At 42.9% G+C, this 17,778-nt stretch overlaps 1 protein-coding gene across 1 annotated transcript in view; it reads right to left on the minus strand.

Annotated features, from left to right (window-relative positions):
- Positions 1–12,342, minus strand: part of LOC119398870 (cytochrome P450 3A14) — a 31,119-nt gene extending 18,777 nt beyond the window's left edge. Inside the window, exons 1-5 of the mRNA XM_037665688.1 lie at positions 12,287–12,342; positions 11,376–11,472; positions 10,297–10,349; positions 4,971–5,067; positions 1,034–1,159 (exon numbers count right to left, since the gene is read on the minus strand). Coding sequence (XP_037521616.1) covers positions 1,034–1,159; positions 4,971–5,067; positions 10,297–10,349; positions 11,376–11,472; positions 12,287–12,342 — 429 coding nt within the window. The remainder of the gene's footprint in view (positions 1–1,033; positions 1,160–4,970; positions 5,068–10,296; positions 10,350–11,375; positions 11,473–12,286) is intronic.
- Between the last annotated feature and the right edge of the window lie 5,436 nt (positions 12,343–17,778).

Below are 17,778 nucleotides of genomic sequence, written 5' to 3' on the forward strand. Positions count from 1 at the left end.
ATTTTCCTTTATAAACAAATGTGGAAGTGGTCCAGGAATGCGGTCATCACTACGAGTGAAAGACCAGGTTACCTCGTTTTGATTCTGAGTGCAGAAAAATTCAATCAGCTCCGGATAAGAGCCATCTTCAAAAGGAGGCCGACAATTTGCTGCAGATTCACCTTGTGCTACTACAGTGCAACAGGTATCAAGCAAGAAGGTGGGAATGGGGACAACACTGTATCCATTTTCCTGCCTGGATATGTCATAGTGCTGAGGTGCTGAGGTGCCTATAGCCGTGTGACAAAACACAATTAAGTCACATCGTTTCCGCAATGGGTGCGTTATGCGCACCTTCGTTCGCGTTGTTGACGCCTGTTTTCGATGTTTTTATGCATAATTTCACGTAATGGGCAAATCGTCCATAAACAAAGCAAGAAAAGGTATTTCGGCACTTGCATATCATTTCATCATTTGCTTTTTAATAAAATGAATATGATGCGAAGCTAGGCAAGTTGATGTTCGTTCATTAGAAATAACATCAAATCCAAACAGAAGATCAAATGAATGGGCAGGCGCAATGCAAATATTTTCAACTGAGAAGTTCATTGTGAAAATAAGTTCGATATACTTGAATACGTGAAGCATTCGTGAACTTGCAGGGGTTCGGAGGACCATGACGAGAGATCGCGGTTGAATTAGTTGACGCAGGAAGGCAAGATCAAACAGATGATTTTACCAATATTGCTTGTTACGTTCTCCAAAAGAAAAAGAAGCATTTGTGTATATTAACTAGTTTTCGCAATAAACGTCCCAGCTATGAAGCTTGTGTTCTACCTGCGCCTTCCTTCGCCTTCCTTTCGAGTGTGCTGTTGGTATTCATCGTGAACCAGAAATTGGGGACAAAAAAAAAAGCACTGCATCATGTGCGCAAAGCTTGGGAAGTTAGGTGCGCCGCATCAACACGTCTCAGAACTCCCAATCGCTACCAAGAAGCGTAATCTAAAACGAAATACGGAGGGCCTTTTGGTGAGCTTCTCATAGTCTGATTTACCTTCTTCAATTTGCTGCTCGTGATGCAGGACGTGACGCAGCAGCGCACTCTTCTCCATTTGTCACCTCGCAGGTGAATCACCATCTGGCCAAGAACCGGATGCATTTGGTCCGTTCGCATAGTTATCTGCCATATCGAATAAAGAAAGGAGAGCCCCATTTGAATGGTCGCCGTGTGGCTGCAGTGCAACCGTTCGCTTAACGGGCAATGTACAACACACAGGTTCACACACACAAACACACACAGACACAACGGACCTTGGCGGACGGATGATTTTTAAGTTGCTGTCCTCGAAAGGAGATAGAAGTGCAACCCTTTTGTATGTTGCCACATTAGAACATATTAGGCGCACATTATCCGTAAGGGTCTGCGACGTAGCACCGAATACGTCGTTTTTGCAAGGAAGGAATATTGATGCGCACACACATAAAAACACGGACTCAGGAGACAAGGACGAGTCCGTGTTTTACAGCGAAAGCTGTTATGAGATCATTTCACCGGCCGTTTTTGGCGCCGTAGTTGTCCGCCGCCGCCGCCGGTGTCCGTAACCACTATCGCTCGAAATAAGAAAAAAAACGAAATAAGAAAAAAATTCCAGGATGGAACGAGGTTCGAACCTGGGCCCTCTGCGTGGGAGCCCAGTATTCAACCTCTGAGCCATGCCGGTGCTTGAAACTGCTTTGCAAAAAGGTCCTATACAGGCTTCATGTCGGGAAGGAACCACATTAACATATGCAATATAGCGTGGTAGAAGAGTAAAATAAGTACCAAGAGTCACACAACGCGAATTCTGTAACCAGGCGTCACACAATGCGAATTGCGCAACGAGAAGGTTGTTGAACGCTTCCAACCCATTACAAAGGGCTCCGCCATAATTCTTCATCGTCATCAGGCACAGCATCAACAAAGTGCGCATAATGCCTTACATGCGTTTAGCAGGTACCACGGCTCTCCGTAGAATGACGAAAAATGGCATAATGCCTGCTTTCCTACTTCTCAAAAATTACAATGATTTATAGCATAGTGGGTTCCTCGCAAGTGCACTTGTACTGGTTGCCAAAGAAGCCCATAAGCGCATGATCCATTTCCTCGGGGTCTCAGTAAAGTTCTTTGCGCCCCCCCCCCCCCCCATCTCTTTCTCCCACGTCACACCGTATGTTATACAGCATGGCGCGAGAAGGACATAGCGACCAGGTGTCACCTATTGCAAATTACATAACTGGTGGGCCGTTTAAAGCTTCCAACCCATTACAAAGGGTTGAGCCATAATTCTTCATCGTCATCAGTCGTCGCGTCAGCAAAGTGCACATAATGGTTACAGACGTGTAGCTGGTGCCTCGCTTCTACGCAGAATGACGGATAATGGCTTAGTAGGTGCTTCCCAACTTCTCAAAAATTGTGATTTATGGCGTAGTGGGTACCTTGCTAGTGTTAGTATTAGTAGCCCCAAGAGAGCTTACAACGGTGCTTTAGAAACGCCGCTCTTCCAGCTTTCGCTGTGACTGTGCTGCGGTTTCACCGCAGGCCTGGCGTTTTTTACTCAGGACTCGGACGAGTCCGAGTCCTGAGTCCGTGTTTTTATGTGTGTGCGCATCAATATTCTTTCCTTGCAAGTATGAACCAACTGGCCACAGGAGCGTTTTCAACGCTGTCTCTAATTTTTTACGAGAATCCAAAAGAATTGAATGTTGAGTGTAGCCTCAGTTGTCTTATATGCAACTGTATATATTTTTTTATTGTTCTTGTTGTTGTTTCCATATAGGCGTTTTTTTTTCTTTCTTTTTTTCTCTTCTTTAAATCTTGCGAGTTTATATGTAAAGGCTAAACATTTCATTTCAGCTTTTTCCTTCACTAAGTGAATTAGTTTCCTAAGCAAAGCACCGTCCGCTTCATGGCCTATCCCCCGCAGTGGGTTGAGCCAAAGTACTGAGGAACCAACCAACCAACCAACCAACTGGCCCAGCAGTTAGTTTTATTGAATACGTCGTCTCTCTGTCTAACAGTAAAAGAGCGCGAATGTAACACCACTGTACGAAGAAGCAATACCCACGACGACACGACCGCTGACTATCGGCTATTTATTTCATGCTTTTGTAACGTATAATTGTGTGCACGAAACATCAGCAAGAAAAAGGAAACACGACTGAGATTAGGCGATATTCATTGATACAACTCAGCCTTTTTGCTCGCAGAGGCTACATGCTAGAGGCCCGTGTGCTTAAATTTAGGTGCACGTTAAAGAACTCCCGTGGTCGAAATTTCCGGAGCCCTCCACTCTCTAATAATCATATCGTGGTTTTGGTAGGTAAAACACCAGCAATTATTATGTTAGACTTTTGCTGATTGCCAACGATCTAAAACGCAAGAGAGAGAACAAAACCTTTTTAATGAAAACCAATGGTTTCCTCGATTGTGGGAGGCTGTTTTTACCGTCATGAATCACCAACTTGCCCAACAAGCTGCATAGCTGTTTATCTACCATAGCAATGTGTTCAACAAACTTGGCCTCACTTACACTATGTAAAAAAATACAAATTGCGTCTAATACGTCGACTGACGTCAAATGTTTACGGTATAACTGCATCTGGAATGTATTATCCGGATGCATTTATCTTCAGCAAGAAATTCGTCCAGCGGAACGGGCACTGGCCTCTATTGGCCTCTTTTTCGTCGTATTTGGCCACTTCGATCTGTCATGACTTTTGCAGTTAACCTTGTTACACTTGCCCAAATTCTCTACCTGGCAAGATACTAGCCAACAAATACTTAGTGGTCCACGAAGTTGTCTATATATACGTCTACAAATAAAACTGGTCAACAATGCTTGTAACTACGTGCAACAGTCGGACAGTAAGCCGACAGTCTGTAACAGATGAATATGCAGCAGCAAAGGTGCCATTCAATAGCTTGCGATAAGAACAACTTTTTGGCTGTCAGCCTCAAAAATCTCTGCAAGAGAAGGTGTATCAGGCTCAATGCGATCCTGACGCATAGGAAGACATTTGTGGAATGCAATGGGCCTTAACCATCCTGAACATGAAATTCTCATGTGGAGTTGATGCTCACGTGTCGTGTTCCTTTTTTTTTTGCGAAGTACAATGGTGCAACTTTTGCCTGAACCCCAGCACATTCATGACTAAGCGCAATGTCCCTACCCCTTGTACAATGTCGACGCCAACAAAAGCCGTATACCGCGTGGATACCTCTCCCTCCTTCTTTTCTTTATTTTTTATTTCTTGTCCCACTTACTGCAAGTTTCGCATAGATGAAGGCACGTGTTGCACCCACATGCAAATTTGTAATATTTGTTGCGCGGAGCTAAATGGTTGACCGGAAGGTCAGATAAACGTCACTTGTCTTTTTTTTTTTTTTGCATAGAACCTCCGCAGTTGACACAAGGTGCGCGTCTTGTATATGTACGAAATAATACAAATGAGCACTTAGTTGTCCACAAAATATTATGAAAACTGCTTCAGTTTTCATTTTAGCACCTGATAATTTTGGCCTTGCGTTCAGTATCCGAAAATTGTTTTTCTCAAGATATTCCTGTTTTACTCAGTGTGAATATCTTGTTATTCTAGCACCTCCAACTATTGCAAAATAACTATGTTTTAATATATCATTCCAGCATTTTACTTAGGAGAGCTGTAAACCTTGTCTAAGCGAACTTTCAGACGTGCTAAAGCATTCCAAAAAAGCAAGCACTTCTTCTGAAACCACGCTAAGCTATGTTTTTTTCTTTCGATACTATATTTGAGAGGAATATTCACGTTTTTGTTCCTGTACCTTGTACGATTAATCGAGGGTCTTAGGAAAGGTCCCACAGCTACCCAAGTTAAGACAGATGTTTTAATGTAAAATAACACCGCGGACACTGATATTCGTTTTACGACTAACTCGTTAACGGAAACAATTTACAAATCTCACGCGCACTTACTCCACGTGCCGTGAAATTCTTGAAGTTCTTGATGTAAGCGTACTCCAGAAAATCCAAGTCCTTGACGAGGAGAAATGGGACGTCACCATTGTAGTACCTGTTGAGATCACAACTGATGGTAGCGCAGGCTAAGGACAAGGACAAAAGAAAGACACATTCGACAATACACAGCATGTTGGCATGCTATACCAACACGCCCAAATTGCCACCCTCAATGTTCAGGTCAAGCACAAGAAAAAGAATTACCACATGCATCGAGCACATGCTGATCAGCATTTCAAAATGCAAATTATATATGTTGTGTTATATTGTATTTTATTTATTTATTTATTTATTTATTTATTTATTTATTTATTTATTTATTTACACTCAGGGTTTGCACATTACAGAGGGGAGGGGCATGTTACATATCGAAAATGGAAAACAACACTTGATACAAAAATAAGGGAGCGAAACTTGAACAACTCACAGAATTATACAAAATAGATTACATATGAAATGTGTAAAAAAATGAATGCAAAAAAAAGAGAATGTAGCGGTAGCGATAATACAGGTAGTACATATTCAAGAACCAAAACGAAGAACAACAACAAGAAGAAGCCAAACTACAAAAAAAGGAAGAAGAAAACATGACATATATAACTCGAAGCAGAATCAAACAGCGCCAAACATATTTTGCAAAAAAACCTTAAAACGTGATGTATCGGTAATAGCGGTAGCTGATTGTGGTAGTAGATTCCATTGGGATGTGGTCTTGGGATGAAGGCATGCGAATAGGTTACGGTTCTGCAGCGAGGAACATGAACTTTTTGTAGGTGGTCAATTCTGGGTGATATGAATGAGGGGTGTTAACAAACTGTTCGCGAAGGTTATTGTTATGATAATAAAGTTTGTGAAAGAGACTGAGCCGGGCTGTTTTACGCCGAATGGCGAGTTCTGGAAGGTTGAGCTGGGACTTCATTAGGGTAACACTGGCCGTACGGTTATAATTGGATAAAATGAAGCGAAGGGAACGATTCTGGACTGCTTCCAATTCATGTGTTAGTGTAGTGCTACCAGGATCCCAGATGGAAGATGCGTATTCAAGTGATGGACGGATATAAGTAGTGAAAAAAAGCTTCTTAAGGGACGAGGGTGCCATGTAGAAGTTCCTGCGAAAATACCCGAGTGAACGGTTAGCTTTGGCGATGATGTACTCCACATGATGGTTCCATGACAGGTTACTGGAAATATGAACACCTAGATATTTCTAGGATGAAACAGACTCGAGATGGGTATCGTTAAGATGATATTCTGGGCATACAAGTGAGGTGCGGCACACACGCATTGCTTTGCATTTTGAAATGTTTAGTTCCATGTTCCATGATTGACACCAGGTAAATATTTTATTTAAATCCGTCTGGAGCTAGGTAGCCTCGTCTTGGTTAGTTATTTTCCGATAAATTACACAGTCATCTGCGAATAGGCATACCTTTGATGAGACGTTAGTTGGCAGGTCGTTCATGAAAATTAAGAACAGTAAGGGTCCCAACACAGAGCCTTGGGGAACACCCGAGAGCACCGGCTGGACGGGGGAATCAACATTGTTAGCAGAAACAAACTGTGTTCGGTTAGAAAGAAAGGCTCGGATCCAGTTAAACACGTTAGGATCTAGATTTAAACGTTTCATCTTAAGAAGTAGTAACTGATGACTGACCTTATCGAGTGCCTTAGAATAATCTAAAAAAATACAGTCAATGGTGAATCCACAATCGAGGAGGACATGCAAGTCGTTAGTAAAAACTAAGAGCTGCGTTTCGCAAGAAAAATTCTTGCGGAAACCATGTTGTGAGGGTGTGAAAAACTGGTTAGACTCGAGAAAGTTAACAAGGTGAGTGAAAATGATATGCTCAAGTATTTTGCACGAGACAGATGTTAGTGAAATCGGACGGAAGTTTGATGGATTGTGTGTTACCCCTGACTTGTGAACTGGCACTATCTTACCGACCAGCCAGTCTTCCGGAAGGCTAGAATGCTGCAGAGACTGTGAAAAAATGCATGACAGGATAATAGAGGAGTATTCAACAGTGTTTTTTAAGAATTTAGTATTGATACCGTCAACTCCACATGATGATGAGTTTTTAAGTTTTTTAATGACCGCACGAGCACCTTCCGAGGTAACGAAAATAGCGTCCATAGGTAGGTAGTGGTGTGACGGCAAGGTGATTTGGTTATTAATGGTCACCTGGTGAGAGAAAGCTTTTATGAATGTGTCACTTAGTACAGATGCGCATTCTACGTCAGCACGGGATGCCCTTCAGCCGTCAGCAAGGCAGTAGTGCGGTGCTCGCTGCCACGCACGAAATTCCAAAACTGTCTAGGGTAATTTTTAGCATAACCGGTAGAGTGTGACTAAAAAAGGAAAACTTAGCTCGTTTCATTTCAGATAAATAGGTTGCCGCAGCACATTTGTAAGTTGACCAGCGTTTATCAGACGGGGATTTGACAGCCGCACGATAAAACCTTTCCTTGCGGTTTGAAAGACGGTTTACGTATCTGTTGCACCATGGAGCACTTGTATTGGAAAAAACTTTTTTTATCGGGATATGTTTAACGGTTAGCTCTGAAACTTTAGCTTTAAATAAGTCCCAGTTGCTCTGCACCGATCTTTCAAGGTAGTTGGGTAAGAACTCATCTAAAAAGGTGCCCAAATCATTGTTAATTGAGTCAAAGTCAGCAATTTTGTAATCGCGTATTGTTTTAAGGTGCTTACGCATGCACGAGAATGGCAGTAATATATTTGCTTGGATAATATCGTGATCGCTGATACCAGCTACATTGGACACAGAAGATATAATATCTGGTTCTGATGTCAATATAAGGTCAAGAATGGATGATGTAGTATCGGTAACACGTGTAGGAAAATTAACAAGCTGCGTCAGACCAAAATCAGAACAGATGCGAATAAAATGCTCCGCTTCAGCTGAATTAGGCAAAGAATATGGATAGGAATTTGACCACACAATGTTAGGGAAATTGAAATCGCCTAGTAGAATCACAGCTGCGCGAGGAAACAAAAGTCTTACATGACTCAGACAATCATGTAGGTCATCGCAAAAGTTTGCACATATTATATTATATTATATTATATTATATTATATTATATATATTATATTATATTATATTATATTATATTATATTATATTATATTATATATATTATATTATATTATATTATATTATATTATATAATAATATATTATATCATGCTATATTCCGCATGAGTTCTATCTGCTCATGCGTTTTGGGCAAACTGCAAATACACGCTCCCTGTTTTTTTGTTTTTTTTTCGTTCATAATGAGCACCCACTTTTCCTGCGACAATAAATGATTGAAATAAACTTCGCAGCGTGAGTTGGGGCTTCTAATTCATGTCACCAACACGGAATTAAACGTTATCCAGAGAAGGGATACCGACTGCACTCACGTTAGGCGGTAATGAAATTAGAAACACACTTACCCGTCTAGCAGCCACACCAGAAGTTACTTATATCTTTCTACTGCCTTTGCACTTGGCTACAGACCTAGTTATCGGCTTTCAAACGAATTCAGCTGTAAAAAGCACGCCAGAAAAACGTCCTTATGCTGCGATATCGAATTCCCGGTTGTTTCACCCAGGTTCACTTGTTCATGTCCTGAAAAATTTTCTGATTAGCTATCACAGCACAAACGTCACACCAGAGCAAATGCGACGTCACTATGGCAAGGTGCACGTGCTTCTTTAATGCGCAGGATAGTCAGAAGAATGTTCTCGAATTCTGGAAAAAAGGGCAATACAAAATATTTACGTGATTACTTCGGGACTTTTCACTGCCCTTTTTTATCGGCCATTAATTTCAACATGAGTCTAAGCAGCGCTTCACTATTAGCTGTTGCAGAGATTACACTGAGTAATAACGCAATGGCAACACCGGCTTTAGAAAGATGTCTGTCGCGTTCGCCAAAAACCTGCTGCCTTTGATTTCCCTTTTTCTTTATTTCCACTAGAGGCGTTAGCCAGCGATCTTACGGTGGTCGCTTGCAACGCACACGGACGCGCCGCGGTGGCCTAGTGCTTATTGTGTTCGACAAGTGACCCGCAGGTCGCGGGATCGAATCCCGGCCGCGGCGGCCGCATTTTCGATGGAGGCGAAAACGATTGAGGCCCGTGTGCTTAGATTTAGGCGCGTGTTAAAGAACCCCCGGTAGTCGACATTTCCGGAGCTCTCCCCTACGGCGTCTCGCATAATCATATCGTGGTTTTCGGACGTTAAACCCCAACAATTATTATTGGAACGCACACGCGCCCATGCGCGCACTATCGCCGCGACACCGCACCACGCAAACAGCCTTAGCGGCGATAAGGTAGCGGCTGGCGCCATCTCTTGACAACCGACCACAACTCTAGGCACTACGCATGGCCCTTCGATATTGCGCGCGCAATCTCGGAGGCCATGCACTGCGGCTACAATGGGTGCGAGAGTGAGGCCGCAGGGATCATTCTAGAGTAGGTGTTGGCAGTGGTCACGAAACTCCAAAATTCATCTTAAGACTTCAAAACCGCTTCCATGTTTGCAGGTCTACAAAAGGCGGGCATTGCTTCCGTTTTGTAAAACAAAAACTCTGGGCTTATTCGACATCGTGTGGAAACTCTAATGCCAACGAGCGCGAATTCTAATCCCGATGCGGTCGCCCACGAGTTACGTGACTGCTTCCTCCTCATTTTTGAGAGAGCGTGAACGACAACCTCTACAGAGCCATGATCCTAGAGGTCAAAAATGAATTTCTGCTTCTTCTGCAGCTTCTAACAAGGAAGAAATTCAGTGGAATTTAATGGCTTCAACTGATGAGATGTTGTCGAACAAGAAATGGAACTCTCGTAGTGCGAATCATTCGTTGAAAGAAAACCAGACGATTTCAGAATGAATGTGTGGGGATGATATAAGACGTCAAGTTAAACAAGCGATAAAGAAAATTGATGTAGTGTCATAAATCCAGAAGCACGGTGTTGTTTTTTATAGCAGTAAAATTGACCTTGATGTTGTCCGTTCGGCAAACGCTTTTACACACCTCCTTTTCGCTCTTTCGAGTTCATAGACTCCACCAAATGCTCTTTACATTTTATACCTAACCTTTCACTCATATTCTCTGTAGCATGTACCCAAATGCATATTATTACGCCGCTTATGTGCCAAACAATATTCACCCCCCTATCTTGTCACACACTCTGCCTTAATCTGGGGCACCTGCTGTTACCTGCTGTTGCCTGCTCCACGTATTATATTAAGCGAAGCAAGGTGAAGTCTTACCCGCATATGTCACCGTATTCCTTGCACCATTTATCGTGTGCCTTGTGCAGCCCCTGTTAGAGAGAAATACCGGCGTAAATAAATTTTTTGACGTCTAAACTCTGACCATTATAAATAAATGTTCTGACCTGCAGAATCTTCAGTTCCACATATTCGACGTGTATTTTTTTAAGCCTTAAGTTTCGAGCCTCATAATTTTAGCTCACATAAAAAAAAACGATTTCCCGAGAATTACCATAGTAGCGTGCTCAACACGCTGAAGCCAGTTTTCAGTTGGGAAAACACAGTTCAGTAAATAATCACTCAATTTAGCAATTTACCTTTAATATTCTGCTCTGTTCATTAAATAATAGATATCAAGACATCAGTAGTATGAATTGCGTCTTCCTAGCCTATCCGCACTCTGCCACCGTCACCCTACCTCGCACTCACTTTACGAGGTTCGAGCTGTCTCATGCTCGTCTTCACCAATTTCAAGACTTCGATTCGCACCTGACCACGTCAAGGTGAGAGTATATGTGTTTGACGACACCGCCGCGAGGATGCCCATCTGTAGTCGCATCAGGGAGCTTTGCAGTTCTATTGATCATGGAAAGTTCTGTGACATGAAGCCGTATAGCACGGTATACGAGCGTCTTTTCCTTGCCTGAAATTGGCAATGTCAGCCAGCAATGGCAGCCGTTGACGTACTGCCTAGGAGCAGAATGCCACGTGATCTTATCTTGCGCTATGATGGCCGCAATGTATTTCATGTGGTTAGCAAAGAATGAAATCATCCTGTGGCGGCCACGACGATTGGAGAAACGAGAACACTTGTGTAGCGGGTAATGGCGATCTGCTGATTGTAGCCAACGCCCCATTAAAGATATTCTCAGCACACGGTTACCAATTTAAAGATTGAAACATCCATTGTTTTCCACATTTCCATCACTCAGCTATGCAGACAAAGAACGTGAAGCATAGACATCCCACATAGCACTCCGTGCCAGAAGCCAACAAGAGAATCAACCGTTAATGTGGTTTTAATAAGCCTATCTTAGTGAGTACTGACAACGTACGCATACTTGTATAGGGCTTACCAAGGAATGATACTCCCAAAGATTACCCCACAGCAGATTGGGCTCCGGCCCGGGAATGCCTAGCTCCTTGAAGTAAGAGAACGTCTTCTTCCGCCACCTGTTCCAGCAACAAATCTCGATTGAAACGTATTTAAAGAAGCACAGCTAATTCAACTCAACCGCCCGGAGATCATGCTTCATCTGTTACTAATGAGATTACTAAATATAGAGTGGAAACACGAAAACATAACGCACAGTTTTTTTTTAGTTTCAACGAATTTCATTGAGAATCATGTGGATCATATATATCAATTCAGCCAATTAGATGGACCATATGAAGAGGTGAACTTACCTTACAACACTAATTACGACCGTAAAGAAGTCAATTAAAAGATAACTATAATTCACATTGGCAATTCATCTATGTCTCGTAAAATTCGAACAAGTCTGCTGCCCCTATGGGTACAGTTTATGCGAGTATTTTCAGAAACTTGGCTTTACAGGGACTTTTTTCTTTTGAAAGGGTATCTGAACCAATGGGCATTTTGTTAAAGCGACTGCCATGAAGTTTAACAGAATATTTTTGTCCAAGTTACCCACATGTTCCATCTGAAAGTGACGCAGATTGTATACATTCAACTCACAGTGCAGGTAATTTATGATCTGTTATGCCCCGAATGTACTACAACCACAGTAGCCACCCAGCTCGATTTGGGATGCTTTTATTGTTGAAAGTATGCAAGCACAATCTCATATATGTTTATTGTGAGCAATTTAGGCAACGTGGCCCCTTCGGCGAGCACTTGAATAGAACATTTGAGCTAATATTACAGTCATTGATTTATTGACGCGTATCTTTAGAGAACATGGAAAAAGAGATGAAAAAGAAAGCTGATCAAACAAGGCATTTTTAACTTCATGTGGCAGCTTACCGAATGAGAAGTGTTACCGCGAACGCGAGGCCTGCAATGGTGAACCACAGAAGCATGGTCCCAGTCTCCGAGCTGACTTAGCTAGGATATTCACCGCTTCTGAAACTACACTGCAGAGAATAGGCCCGAAAGTAGCACCTAGGTGTTTGCATTGAGGCTATCTTCTTTTTACTCGTTTTCTCTGCCCGGGGAACTGTGACCCGCATGCCGTGCTGCGTGTCAACACCGCGAAGTTATCGACAGCACTTTCCGCGTCAACAACCTTGAGTAGCTCCGCACAGGACGAAAACAAATGCTGCCACTTGAATGTGCCATGTCTCGCATACTAAAACAGCGTGATGGTCTCGCGGCTTTGCAACCATGTTTCGGTGCATAGCATTAGGTTTAGGATGCTCGAGAAAGCATTCACGGTTGCTTCCCGAAAGGGGTACGAAAGAAAGTTCACGACATCCGACGCGCCAAAAAATGGGGTCTCTCTGACGAATAAAAGAGAACGCATTAATACGATTTGAACTTAGCATTCTTAGAATAACTGCAATGGAACTTTGTCGACAATATGAGCTTCCCGTATATAAAGCGGTGCACATCGAATGAGCATGTGAACATTGTGTATGGGCATGGCTGAAGTCAGAAGTTGTTATTGTCACACCAAGGTTCTCTTATCTAATGCCACAGTTTAACATTGAAGCGAGCTACAGAAAGAGGAAAGGACTTTGTACATGGCAGAGCTGCACGTACAAGTGCGCAAATCTTCAGTCTCTGCGGTGGGAGAGAAAAAAAAGCAAGCATAACTAAGGAGACACAGCGGCACAACGCATGCGTCTCCTTATTAGGGAAACATTGTTCACGCAACTAGAAAAGAAATACAGACTGCATGCCTCAGCGATTGATCCCACTCTGAGTTCATACACTGCGACCACAGCCATTTCGCACAATGATGACAAGATTACAACAGCTCTATGAGTGTTTCAGGATACTCCTACGTTGACTTTTTTCCGAACCTCAGTGATGTCGCCATGTTGTGCCTGCCATTTTAAGTGCAGCCGCAGAGTTCCAACACCTGCTCCGTTGAGCCGTTCCCGCTTTTGAGTCTTTGTGAATCTATGTGAAGGTCCGTCTTGTTTGTTTTCTTTTTTTTTTCATCTCGCTCTTCTACCACGTATGTGAATCTATGTGAAGGTCCGTCTTGTTTGTTTTCTTTTTTTTTTTCATCTCGCTCTTCTACCACGTGAATGGAGCCTCACTCTCCTCTTGGCATGTGCGATGCGTCTACAATCCGTTAAGAGTAGCTTCATCTTTGAGTACCTGTTTTTCAACCTCGGTCAGTCATTCTGAAGACCCTTGTTTGGCGATTATCCGCCTCAGTGTCCTAATCTTCACCTTTAGCACAAGTCTCACTTGACAATGATGTAGTGCCATCTATCAGATTTGGCCAAAGAAAACAAAATGGCTTTCCTATGCACATGCAATGTATTTATATTGTACATACGCGTCTATTAAAAATCATGCAATATTAGATACATATGCAAAGAGACTCCGTCGTGTTCTTCAGACGCCACCCATCGTAGTAGCTTAACAATTAAGGCGTCGCGCAGCTATGTTCTAGGGCACAGGTTTGGTTCTCGGTTACGCCTGCCGCATTTCGACGGTGGCCAAATGCCAGAACGCTCGGGTACTTAAATTTAAATGTAACGTAAAAAATTGCGGAAGTTTCTGCTACTTCAGTAAATGCACTCAAGTCAATGATTAAAGGTATGTTATGTTGTGGAATTGAAAGAAATCAGGTCCCATTTTTCGAAGGTGTTTTGCAGTCAGCTCTCTGTCAACGATTGGCTTTAAATGGTATCGTCTGTGGTGTAGATGACGTATAATGCAAGCTTAGGCACGCGTTTCGATCTCCTTGTTGATGAAGGGGCCACACAATGTGGCGGGTGTTTTTCTTTTATTGTGGCAGAGCACCGTGCCTTCGTGCATTGAATGAAGTCCGCCGAGTGCATCTTGCTGCCACGCAGTTGGAACAATGAGTCGGATTCTGCGACAAATAAGTCATTTCAGAGATGGCATTCATCTGTACTGTATAAGTATGACTTTCCCACTGGTTTGGTGTGGCAATATTCCCGCCATTCAGCGTTCACGTGGGGTATGGCTTTATGATGAATGAAATCTCCCCCTATTGCCATCCGCCGTTCGTCAAGATTCCACGATCTTTTTCAACAGTGCTGCAGCATTTCACGCCATCATCAACTTTCGAAGCAGCGCATATGAAGTGGTACCATGATTTTCTTTTACTGCTTTGTTTATTATGCGGAATTAGATTAGGCTAGAATTTTATTAAAAGCAGGTATCGTAATCCAGTAAAGCGCCTTTTACAGTGCAACACAAAGCCCAGGAAAAGCTTTGAAGTGGCGGAAAGCTAATGCATTTATCTGCGCTATATTCTTGTTCAAATCTGTTTCGAGATAACATAATCCGCACGGAACCGTCAGATTATAAAGGAAGCGGAATTACAAAACATACAGAAGACAGAGGTGGCTACGCGAGGTCTTTATTTTGTTTTAATTTATTTTGAACAGGGCTGTCTAATGGCATGCCACAAAAAGTAAAAAATACAAACATGAATGCATCCCTGAAGGACGTAATAAAAAGAGGAATGTCATGCTTTCTCCTTTTGCGTTTGCTGCTGTCGGAAGTTTGGGGAGAACATTGTGTTATGTCACTTGTAATCTATTAATATACAAACAATTGTGTTTGTTTTATTCTACGTTAAAAAGGCTTAGAGCGGTTGAAGGTAGATAGACGGAAAATGGCTTATGTGACAAGAAAATAACTTAAATAAATCGCACAAGAAAGGTAGTCCATAATTGTTTAACTGAACAAAATTTTGCTAGCTTGAAGCTTGCGCAATGTTTACCGATGATCGCGGTACAGTTTATATCGATATTTAAGTATTTTACTCCTTACATAAATTATCAGATTGTCTTTTGACACCCGCCCCTCTCCCCCCTCCCCCGACAAACCATTACTAACTGTTCGCATCTTGGCCATCCTCCCTGAGTATTCTAAGGAAAAAAGCACACACGGTATTTCATTGTCATGCTTGTAGTATCGTAACACATGCACTCTGTGTCGTCTTCAATTATCCTGCTTGCAGCCTGTGATGTGCTTGAAGGTAGTGTCTTTCTCGACCACTTCGAACCATATTCTGTAACGGGGTTTAACGATATGTGATTCCCGTACTCTGACCAAAATGAACACCAAGAAAAGCAAAATATGTAAGCTCAAATAATACAAAAAAACAAACCATTACAAAGATAGCAGATAAAAGCAAAAATTAAAAGACTACTATAAAACAGATATGCAATAAAATTAAATAAAAAATTAAGGACGAATTAAGGTAAAGTATGACATGGCACTCATTACATCGAAAAGACCAATCTTCTCGTGTGCGCATAGCGACAGAAGAAAGGTCACAGAGGCCGTAGAAAACAAACGCAGTAATCTCCCTGGTTATGGCCTTGACCACCCAGTAATCTTATCCACTATACATGGCTGAAAACGAAACGAAGGAGCAGCGCCACATATCAAGTTGCTCCGCTACAAGTGGCTGGTCACTGAGACAGTAGGTCACTAGACATACTCCGGCCAACTATTTGGTAGGTCTCTCGAATGCAAACCGGATGAATGACATGGCTTGTCTAAATAAAGCTGGAACTAAGCGAAAAATTTCAACGTTTCTGCTTCTGCATTGAACTGACTAGTGTTCCTAACAGTATAGCACGCATTACATTTTAGTATGCAGAAAAACCGGCTTAATTGTTCGGCAAGTTCTAGAAAAAAGTGTGACGGGTGAATCGCCGTTCTTAACTCAGCAAAGCTGCATTTAAGCCGTGCAGTGTCATCCGTGACATCTTACTCTTACTCGTTTTAGTTATTTTTTGCTTGCTTAATTTAGTTATTCTTTTTTAAGGATACCCGGCCACCGCATTGGAATGAATGATGTCGTAATGCAGCAACGATAATACTGACATCTCTACAGTGAGAACAAATGAATGAATGAATGGTGCTGCTTTAACCGGTACTCCGTAATTTTAAGCAATGCCGGGAAAAAAGACGACTAAAAGCGTGTGCGTATCGTATCTTGAACCCTCTCAGAGCACCATCCACAAGAATGACCACTTTCGCGTCGTCGCGAAAGAAGAAGCTCGGTAGCTCCTCCTCTTCGCCCTTTTTCTCTTAGCCACTTCGATCGTTTCGAAGTTACACCTAGCCATCTACTTCGTCAATCCCCCTGACGGATGTGAAGCACGTCCTTTCCGAGACGTGGGGAAAATAAACCAATTTCCTTGGAGGGAGAAATTAAAAAGTTTTGTTATTTAAGCCAGACACATAGCCAGTTCTGTTGAACTGTATAGCTTCGTGCAATGCCTATTAGCCGCTTTTTTATATAATGAAGAGTTCTGTGAAAACATTATATGCAGGACCTACAGTGATCAACACCCACGCAAAGCAAACAAACGATAAAAAACGCGCCTAAATTGAGGTGCATGGCTTCCTAGTGTTGCTAAAATGAACATACTTTCATAACTTCAACATAATTTTCGAAACATGAAACCAAATTATATGACGCCACTGTACGTTGGAAGCACTACGTTACACACGATACTAGCCTTTCAAAAGCACCTCACTTCGGTGGTGTCCAGATATTCCCGGTTATTCTGCGCAGGTCAACTAGAACATATATTCGGATCCGCTCTAGCGAACGGCTTCACCCTCTATACAGTAGGAGTAAGTCTCATGGGCAACCCACTAAAACGCTGTTCTCGAGGAGGCAGAGGCACTTCATGGCCATCGACGCGATACGAGGATGCTAGCCGCTCAGAGAAACTTTTAACTGGCGCTGGAATAGACCATGACCTGAAAAATCCATGAATAAACCTAAACAATGACAAAGAACTCGAAACGTTTCACTGTGTCCAATCTGCTCTGGGATATATTCGCTGTTATGTCAGACAACGTCCAAGCAGGCACCATCGAACACTAAGCGCCTTCACCTACCAAGCGCTCTTCTGCAGTTTACTTGATTTTTTGTAGCGTTAGCTACATTGGCCTAGCCGAGCCAGTTTCGCGTGGCTCCTTAACAGCCGTGCTGCGCATGCGCGAGGATCAGCGATGTCACACATGCTGGCGCATCGGAGCCGGCACCTCCCGCGCACTCCGCCGCTGCCGCGCGCGACTCGCTGCCGCCGGTCTGCGCTTTCCAGAGAAACGACGTCGTAGCCGAGTTAGACGTACAAGCGCCGGCGCGAACGCAGCTATTCGCCTTCGCTGTGCAGTCGCCGTCTATCGCTGCGCTGGAGCCGCTTGATAGCGCCTCTGACTGACGTTTGCCAGTCTGCTTTAGCCATGGAGAAGGAGAGTGCAAGTGCTGCTCAAGGGCGCAGAAGAGCAGAGAAGCTTAGCTCATCGGATCCCGAAGTTGCCTGGCAAAATAA

The sequence above is a fragment of the Rhipicephalus sanguineus genome, chromosome 7 (genome assembly GCF_013339695.2).
Source record: "Rhipicephalus sanguineus isolate Rsan-2018 chromosome 7, BIME_Rsan_1.4, whole genome shotgun sequence".
NCBI lineage: Eukaryota > Metazoa > Arthropoda > Arachnida > Ixodida > Ixodidae > Rhipicephalus > Rhipicephalus sanguineus.